The sequence below is a fragment of the Dysidea avara genome, chromosome 9 (genome assembly GCF_963678975.1).
Source record: "Dysidea avara chromosome 9, odDysAvar1.4, whole genome shotgun sequence".
Classification (NCBI taxonomy): domain Eukaryota; kingdom Metazoa; phylum Porifera; class Demospongiae; order Dictyoceratida; family Dysideidae; genus Dysidea; species Dysidea avara.
In genome coordinates this window covers 21,612,059-21,622,334 of record NC_089280.1, presented here as the reverse complement: position 1 = coordinate 21,622,334, position 10,276 = coordinate 21,612,059, and the positions used below count along the sequence as shown (strand labels likewise).

General features: G+C 37.5%; 1 protein-coding gene across 1 annotated transcript; it reads right to left on the bottom strand.

Moving 5' to 3' along the window:
• On the bottom strand, window positions 1-5,939 carry LOC136266758 (uncharacterized). The gene is made up of 3 exons (XM_066061780.1): window positions 5,796-5,939; window positions 228-437; window positions 1-179 (listed from the first exon to the last, which is right to left on the bottom strand). Exons 1-3 carry the CDS (start codon window positions 5,830-5,832, stop codon window positions 67-69), a joined length of 360 nt encoding a protein of 119 aa, XP_065917852.1. The 5' UTR covers window positions 5,833-5,939; the 3' UTR covers window positions 1-66.
• Window positions 5,940-10,276: the final 4,337 nt, after the last annotated feature.

Here is a 10,276-nt window from a genome sequence, read left to right as displayed (position 1 = left end):
AAATGAACTAGAATAATAATATTGATAAAGTAAGTAGTACGTAATATTATGTGATAAAAAACAGTACTATATTAACTTTTTTTGCTTAATTGTCTTCCTCAAATATATATTTGCAATCTCAAGCACCATCCTTTTATGTTCCGTTAAGTCTTCAATCATTCTTTGAGCCTTATATTTATCTATGGAAAGTATATAACTAGAGTATTCAATTGGATATTCCTATGTACCTTTGACCAGAGAAGCAATGTCCCATGGCACTGTAGTGTCATCATATCTGACCCCTGCAATGTTTAACCCATTAGAAAGTGTGATTAGATTGGTCCAAGCAGTTCTGATTGAAAAGCGTGCACCTTGATCCATAGCCCTTCTCAAATCACGTGCACGTCCTCCATTGACATGTTGGTAACCTCTATTAATCACTGTTCCTGCTTGGCCACCTGAAAGTACAATACATGTATATCATAATACATGCCACCAATTCTCTGGCTAGAGCTTCCCCAAGCATAATAAAGTAGAGTGCTGAATTGTTGATTTGCTAACAACAATTTGTTAATTATATACATTCTGTTACCACATCAAAAGAATTTTGAGTAAAGGAGAGTGGTGTTCCACTGCTGTTTAGGGAAGCTCCTGAACTTTCTAATCTCAAATTGTGGACTTATAAGGCCCTTACCAACAGAGAATGTAATACATTGATACCACAGTTGCAAAAGGCTTGGGTGCTATTTTAACAAAAAATTTTAGCAATGATTCTGAAGGTCAAAGTCGAGCACCACTGCGTCCACGAGAAAGGGTAGAAGCTGAGATAACTAGATACTTAGACTTACCAGTAGTTGATGATATGGATTCTGATCCTTTGGAATGGTGGAAACATGAAGCAAAACGTTTACCTGTGCTAGCAGCCTTAGCAAAGAAATACTTGTGGATATGTGGGACCAGTGTCCCTTCTGAGAGACTTTTCAGCAAGTCAGGATACATTACTAATGCATTACGGAGCCGTTTATTACCTGAAAAGGTCAACACACTTACCTTTCTTGCAAAGAACCTTCCTTAAATACTACTACATGTTAACATTTTAATTTCTAATAACTCTTATCTAAAAGAGAAGTGAATCTTCTGTTATTTCTAATTAAGTTTGTACTTTATAGTATACACAGTTTGTACAATATGTGATTGTGATAGTGTCATAGTATATTGTGTAAATGTGTTGCACATTTGATGCAATATTGCAATAATTGCATTGATTGAGTTAGGCAACAATCGCATGTGTGAATTTTAATATCGCCCAACCCTACCTATAGCTACACCTGCAGAAGTAGATATACTAGTGGGCATTGTAAATCCCTACTTCAGCCTATACCCATGGTTGAATTAGGGAATAAATGTCCACTAGTACGTCTGCAAGCAGTGTTGGGGCAATTACTTTTTAAAAGTAACTCATTACATATTGCTAACTATAATTTGCAACTAAAACTCTTTAGTTACAGTTACACATTACCGATAAATAAAGTAACTAAAATAATATTACTTATCATATTACTTCGTGTGCACAACCTTAAGCTGCCATGTGTGCAACTACCACCTTATCATGTGACATGATAGTGCTACAATGTGTAAATCTTGTATTCAAGAGAAGGTAATTGGTCAATAAGCTTCATTCATTAATCCGAGGTGGGCTTTGTTACTTCATTGTGGCTAGGAGTTACTCAGAGGATTAATGATTTCGTTACTTGTAGTAATAAAACTACTTAATATTCAATTAGTTAGAGTAACTTCATTACTTAGGTAACACGTTACAATTGTGAGCAAAGTAACTTGAGTTATATCACTAGCTTTTATGGCATATTTCGTTATTATTACTTAGTTAATAATAATATTATATAACTTGTTACATAAGTAATGTATTAACCTCAACACTGTCTGTAGGTGTATACGCAACCTCCCGTGTTTCCCTACGTTTTATTTCTATCATCCTTAATCAAACTGAAAGTTCCAAATTTTTCCTTATACTTGTTTGTTTACTTTTTTGTAGCATTATTATGACTGGTGAATCCACGTGTACCACATCAAAAGAAATGATGGCACCAGAGTTAATGTTTTCATCTGAGCTCATGCCCCAGGTATCACTTACTGACTTAAAAGAGAAGTGGCCATTTCATTTTGCTATCAGCTATGTTCACCCCGTTACACAGTGCTATACATGAAACGAAGAACAGTAGGAAAAGCACCTCTGCAATCAATCCATTTCACCACAAAAAATACGGACGATTCTCGAGCCCAACTACTTGAGATTAAATGGTGGCCATCACGCTTTACTTTCACCTATTTCAGTTTGTCACACAATGTTACAAATGAAGAATAGTACAAGAAGGGTCTCTGCAATCAATCCAGTCAGTACAGAAAATACTGGTGAGATACCACACAGCCACACGGAAGCTGCATCGCACTATCGCAAATTGGCACCTTGCATTGTCAGTCAAAAGAACTGGAACACAAAGGACAAAGGCAAGTCTATGATGTGTGTATTGTATGTACTGTGGTTGACAAAAAGACGCATCTTGAGATGAAGCAATGTCGAACGGTGAAGAAATCTAAGCCATAGCTATACCTACAAGTTTAAGGAAAAATTAGAAATTTTTAAGTTTGATTAGGGATCATAGAAAAAAAGGTAGGGAAACAAGGGAGGTCGCCTACACGTGCAGATATACTAGTGAACATTTAATCCCTAATCCAGTCTATACCCCAAGACCAAGACTGAATTAGGGGTTAAATGTTCACTAGTATATCTGCAGGTGTAGGCGACTTCCCTTGTTTCCTTACTTTTTTTTCTATGATCCTTAATCGAACTTAAAATTTCTAATTTTCCTTAAACTTGTTTGCTTACTTTTTTTGCAACATTATTATGACTAGTGAACCCACGTATACCGCATCAAAGAAAGGATGGCGCCTGAATTAATATTTTCGTCTGAACGTGCACCCCAGCTATCAATAACTGCTTCGAAAGTGCAGTGATCATTACACTTCGCTTTCAGCTATGTTCAGCCCATTACACAGCGCTACAGACGAAAACAGCAGAAGTGCCTCTACAACAATCCAGTCACCTCGAAAATACAATGATTCGTGTGCCCCCAATTATCAATTATTATCTCAAAAGTGCAGCGGCCATTATGCTTCGCTTACAGCTATGTTCAGCACATTACACAGCTTTACAAATGAAGAACAGTGTTAGAATTGTCTCCGCAATCAGTCCATTCACCACAGAAAATATGCCATTTACAAATGTACTGTAGGGAAGCCATGCATCGCGCTACTGCGAACCAACACCTAGGCTGTCAGCAGAAAGAAATGGGACACAAAGAAGGACAAAGGTAAGTCCATGATGCATGCATTGTACGTACTGCGGTATGCCAAAAGGCACATCTCAGGACAAAGCGACTTCGAACAATGAAAAAATCAAGCCCAAAGCCTTAGCCGTTATAGAGTTATGCTTGCCTGAAAATATCAGGCAGGCAGGCAGGCAGGCAGGCAGGCAGGCAGGCAGGCAGGCAGGCAGGCAGGCAGGCAGGCAGGCAGGCAGGCAGGCAGGCAGGCAGGCAGGCAGGCAGGCAGGCAGGCAGGCAGGCAGGCAGGCAGGCAGGCAGGCAGGCAGGCAGGCAGGCAGGCAGGCAGGCAGGCAGGCAGGCAGGCAGGCAGGCAGGCAGGCAGGCAGGCAGGCAGGCAGGCAGGCAGGCAGGCAGGCAGGCAGGCAGGCAGGCAGGCAGTTAGTAGAAAGTTTCATTGATTTTTTTTTTAATTTTGTAGCTATTTATTGGAAGCCTTTAGGATTATACTGAAGGCACCTTTGGGCTTGGTTATGCCTAACCAATACTGCCACGGTGCCAGAATGGAGTAGTGAAGCTGGTTTTTAGGTGAATTTTTTGGCTAGGAAACCCAAATCTCCATGATCCCTAATATACAGTACTACTGTACTGTATGATTGTTGAGTTATGCTAGGCTGAAACATAGATAATATACAGGCTCCTATATTATCTATGGCTGAAACAGGAGTTTATAAGTGCCGCAAGATGAGCTCCTGGTTGGAGGCATGCATCAGTTAGTTAGTTATAATAAAACTGTTATATAGAAAAATTTTTAAATTTCATAGAAACTTTTTGAAAGGGTTTGGGGGTTGGCCTGAAGACATTTTTAGGCTTGGCTGTGTCTAACCAATACTGTCAAGTTGTCATGAACAAAATTGAGGCTGGTTTTAGAGTGATATTTTTGGCAGGAAAAGCCAAGTTCTTCATGATCCCTAATATACAGTACTACCGTACTGTATGATGTAGTTTTACTTCTTCATGACTTTCTTTATCAGATTTACTGATGGGTACTATGCAGCTTTGTTGACTGGTCCATACATAATGTGGTGATTTGGAGTACTAAAAAGGTACATATGTAAGTGGACTGAGTCAGGACATTTGGGTCTCATTTGTCCTAACCAAGTGGATCTTATTCACTCACAGAATTACAGGATCAGATCACATGTAAAAACAAATTACAGTCAAACCTGTTTATTGCCACCTTTGCTCAATAAGCAGGTAGGTAGTAGTGTATAAAAGGAATTTGGAATTAGCCTTTCTAGAGAGGTTGTCTTTTTATACTGGTGGCCATGAATTATAAGACAAGTTTCACTGCAATAAGCTTGATTGTACTGATGGAGTGTACATACTAGAGATTGTGTAATGCTATATCGTGATGCAATGGAGACAATGTATCGATGTACTTAAATATGCTTGTACCTGTATAGGGGTGTCTCTACAGGTTATAAAATGGTAAATAATTGGTGCACAATAGCTTAGTTTTTGCACAATTCTTTTATGGCTATACATATACACTAATTAATTACATATTCACAGTCCATTTCAATAACTGGTGACCGCAAAACAATTTAATCAAAATTTCAAACTGCCCATTTTCAAAAATATATGCAACAATCTCAATGAAACTTTTAGAAATTATATGCCAAGTGAGTATTGCGGAAAACAACAATAATAATGGTTTTTGTATTTTTGACTGAATTTTGTTTGGTGCTGAAATTAAAACTGTAGGGTAATGATGCAAGGCATACACCTGGATTTGCTTCACTGTTCATGTGGTAGTTACTAGTGACACGATGAGTTGAAGTCTAGAGTTTCAGAGGGACAGCATAAATGACGGGCGAGTTACAGGCAGGTGGAATTTGTACAACATTCATTCTTGTAATATCTTCACATGTAGTGGTTGCGTCATTATTGTCTGCAACATACGTTTCTGCTTCACTTGGCCATGTGACTCACTACTGTGAGTCTTGATAGCTAAGGCACATGTTCAGATGTAAAATTAATTTAATATCACGTCTGGTATCATTCTTCCTTTTGTAGTGATAAGCGTGGGTCTATTTGTCATATTTATGTTATAAAAAAAGTAAACAAACAAGTTGAAGGAAAAATTAGAAATTTCAGTCTGATTAGAGAACATAGCCATGTAAAGTAGTGAAACAAGGGAGGTCACCAACACCTTCAGATATACTAGTGGACATTAATCCTATATCATGATGGAAATAGGGATAAAATGTCCACTAGTATTTCTGCAGGTGAAGGCAGCCTCCCTTGTTATACTACTTTTTCTTTGATCCCTAATCAGACTGAAAATTCCAAATTTTCTTTCTATAACCATACAAATTAAGTGTTTTCACAGCATACATGGACAAACTCAAGTATTAACTGTAAGGTGATACACATATAGTTGCAATATTAGTAACATATTGTCCACTGTACCTCTGAACACAGAAGACAAACAGTGCATCACCTCCATCTCCGAGATAAATGGACATGTAGAACAAATCCATCTCACCTGATCAGTTATAGATCTAACATTCCTATTAATTTTACTGGAGAGATGATGGTCTTCATAAACAGGATTTGTACACATTAAGTTGATGATTTGCAAGAATATGATATAACCCCAGTATGGAATTAATATAATCATACTTATAGTGACATATAAGGATAGTGTTTTGGCTGCTTCTGTGGGTTGTATTATAGCATTTCTTATTACTATCCATGGATCATTTATGATAGCTGTAAATATATTGGGTACCAAAGGCAGCACTGCAACTACTATAAGAGTATTTCCCACAGCGTCAAAAGCAATCTTTACTATAGGTAGCACCACACCTCTTGCTTCAGTTTCTATTTCTTTTGTTGTTGAAAGCATACCTCCTAGACAAGCTCCCAAAATGCCTCCTGGTAAAACTTTCATAAACCCTGTTATCACTCCTGATGAAGGTTGTGCTATAGTTCCAGTTATAGTTCCAATCAAACTTGCTACTATAAATCCTACAATAGGTGTTAGTATAGCTTTTGACATAGCACGTATTATAGTTCCTATTATAGTACTTATCAGTATTGCCAATGTAATTTCTTTTGTAATTGCAAAAAAAGTAGCCTTAGTTATCAGTTTTATTTTTGTGGCATCTTCTGACCTTGATGCAGCTCCTGCTGTTGCTGCAAAAAGTCTTGCTACCATTGCTATAGTTAATAGAACCAAAACGGTTAAAAGCATTGCACATGGTTTAACTTTACTTGCATAACCACTTTCTGTTGTGTCTTGTGTGCCACTAGCCAGCACTTCAAAAGTTACTTCTCTTTTTGGCTTCCACTCCTTGACCAGTTCTCTAAATTTTTGAGCCATTGCAACAGTTTGTTGAAAGTCTTTGTTAACAAACACCTCATTAAGAACTTCCTTACTAATTTTAGTATTGAAATCTGTTTTAGACAAGCATTTACGTATCCTGGTCCTTAAACTGGAATATAACACAAAGCATTGTTCCTCATCTACTTCAGGGTAGCTGTAGTTGTTAATGTGCCAGTATTCAAACTGGTTATCATGTATCAATAAATTTTGAAAATTATCTATTGATAATCCAAACTGTTGAGTCTTTAATAAACTGACTTGCTCTTGCTTTGCACATAATAGTAAGTCAGTAATGAGTTGTCTGGATGGAGTCTTGTTACTAACTATGACAGAAACTGTAGCAGTTTTTATTATTTTGCTATTCAAATAACTAAATTTATGTAGCCTAAATGCAAACAAGTCAGTTATATTACCATTACTGGGGTCCTCAACAACATATGTGACCATATGGCCTGGAATAGATGGGCACATAAAATAGTACAAGAATTCTTCTTCAGTTTGGAAAACTTGAGCTATCTCAAATTTTTTTGCATACTGAATTGTAAGAGTTAATGCACTAAGAACATCTTCTGGTGTCATCTTTCTCAATTCAGTCGTTTTTGGGGAGTCATAGGGAAGAGGAGGACACGGTGAGGGTGAGAAATCATAAATCTAGAGAGTAAGAATAATTGTAGGTCTAACTATTTCAGGTTCTGAAAGCACTATTAGAGATTGTGATATTCCAAACAACTTTAGTTTCATTATAACTTCTCTGGTCACCACATTGTACAATCAGTCACAGAACGCATTCTGTGTTGTTGTACTTCTACTACCAGCATTGATTGTCCTTCAATACTTATGTGATATGGTACCACCAGATTGCCCACACTAGTTTCTTACTGGAAGACTCTCTGACTATGGGGTGCCATTTGTGCCAAAATAGTACAAAAACACCTTATTTATAAACTATAACCATACTTTATAAATCAATACGCTACTTTATAAAGTATAGACATATACTTTATAAATCATACACATACTTTATAAATCATAGACATATACTTTATAAATCATACTTATACTTTACAAATCATGCATATATTTTATAAATCATACATATACTTTATAAACCATACACGTAATTTGTAAATTATTAACATACTTTATAAGCATGATTTATTATGCATTTAGCATTTCAATAAGCAATCACGAACACACGATATTATCATTTGGTAACGATTGTCAGTAATCGATAAAGTAATTTTGCGCACGTGTACTTCGCACGTGCAGCTTTTAAAGCGGGTCTTACCGGGTCACACAAGTTTTGGAACAAGTGTTTTTACCATTCACTGGGGCTATATAGTGCAGAACCAACTACGTCACAGCAATGTGTACCACAGACTGGATCCATGGTCCAACAGTCGATCTCGGCTCTGAGGTCAGCCACCTCACTCGGCCATGCTGAGTTGCTCGTGACAACCACTTTCTCTCCGGCTCTTATTGCTTCTTCAACAAGGTATTTAACCAAGTTGTTACATATGTTAGCTACTTTCGAAGTTGCCTGCTTGAGGCAAGTTAATTAACTAACCCGAATTGGGGTGAATGGAATATAAAGTGTTACTTATAGCAAGAGTTAACTCTTGCTTATAGTATTATTGTTTTTTATTGTTATTTCTGGGCTAGATGGACTGCCCTTGCCACCATCCCCAGCACTAGTTGGCATGTGCTGGACAACTAAGAGACAGAAGGTTGGACTCGGTAGTCCCTGTTTTCATCACAGTGGCCCATCTCTGGAGAGATGTTAGCAGATCGTAGCAAGATGGACCTACTACCACTGATACACACTGTTGTTGAGGGCAACAGAGAAAAGGACAGTGTGCAGGCCAGAGTACAGCTGTATGCAGTTGAATCTCAATGAAACAGTAGATCAGCCAAACATCTATAGAAAACCATGGCTTCTTTTCCCATTCCCCAGTAGTAGGGGTAAAAGAAGCGTGCTCTATTTCTCTGAAGAAGGGTAGCTAACACAAAAGGCTAGCCTGTACAAGGTGGTCCCCAACACAGAACATACATACACACATACAGTTTATCTGTTTATGATTACTGCAGGGGCGTACGCAGTAATTTTGAAAAGGGTTTCCCCTACAGCTAAGTGACTGTTACATTAGAGTAGTTTATATTATCTGACTGCTTTATTAGAGTATCTCAATCTTTTCACCAAAATCATAATTCAGAACAATGCTGCAGGTGTTGCCATCATGTTAGAAACTATTATTTAACTATGTAAAAGTCCTGTTCCATGATAGATTCCACATTCTGGAAACCTGAAGTTTCAATTTCTTTTATTTTTCAAGTACTGTGTAAAATCCAAAGGGGTTTCCTGAAACCCCCTCGATACATCCCTGTTACTGGGCAATCAGCACAGATGATGTGCCCAAGAAAAAGGGAAACTACAGTATTAGGTACAATTATGTAATTATTATTAGACACAAATACAAAACAAAATTAAACTACTTACGCTGACTAGCTATATTTAACAATCACACAAATGACCACACAATTACAAACTAAATACTTAAGTCTATACGTAAAACTTCCTGCAGTTAGCTGAGACAAAACTGCCAATGGTGTAGAGTTCCATAACATTGGTGCAACCACAAAAAAGGAGTGTGTGGCCTAAATGCGTTAATAGTTAATGGCACTAGGTTCAAAGTCAAAGAATGTGACCTTGTGGCTAACATATTGACTCGGAATTGAAAATATTTTTAAAAATCAATAGCTGTTCTCTTATGAAAGATGTAGTAGAGTATCCAAATAGATAATTTTTGATGAGCTTTGGGCAAGGGCCATCGTAGTTTGCAATAGAAGATATGGACCATTTTGGCATGGCTGATTGTGGAGTTCTTGTACACAAACATTTGACTACTTTTCAAGTCTTTCTGCAATGGCCCTAAGTAGTAACATACATTATTAGTAGTTTGGAGTATGCACGTACTGTCTACAACTAGCCTGAGCCAAACTTGAATACATTATTAATATGCTTTTACCTCTTTATGCTTTTATTTTGGCAAACAATGGTCTAATTGGTATAAGCTACACCTCACATCAGAGATGATGGACAATGATGTTGAATGTGAAATTTGGTCAATTTTTCAAGGAACAATGCAAAATGATTCCAATTTTTCATTTCTGTACCTGCAAGTGACAGGTGTTGGTGCAAAATCATTAACTATACCATCGCAAAGCTCATCTTTTAATGGACTCCACAGCAGGTGGCTCGCTTCTCTAGCCACTTGGGCACAATATTATTTATATACGGGCACAAGCTGACCTTCACTACACCACTGAAGAGGGGTAGAGGTGTACACATATAATTTAATTTGCAGACTAATTACATAATTAATTCTTCATGTAGGGTGATCAAAGGGATATTGAAGTGAACAGTCCTGTGGAAACTTACTCTGCATCAACACAATCCCCATCACAAATACCACAATCTCCAACACCAATGCAACCTCTATGTTACCATTTGCGCCTTTTTCACCAGTACCACTGCTGCTACCGATACAATGATATGCTTATC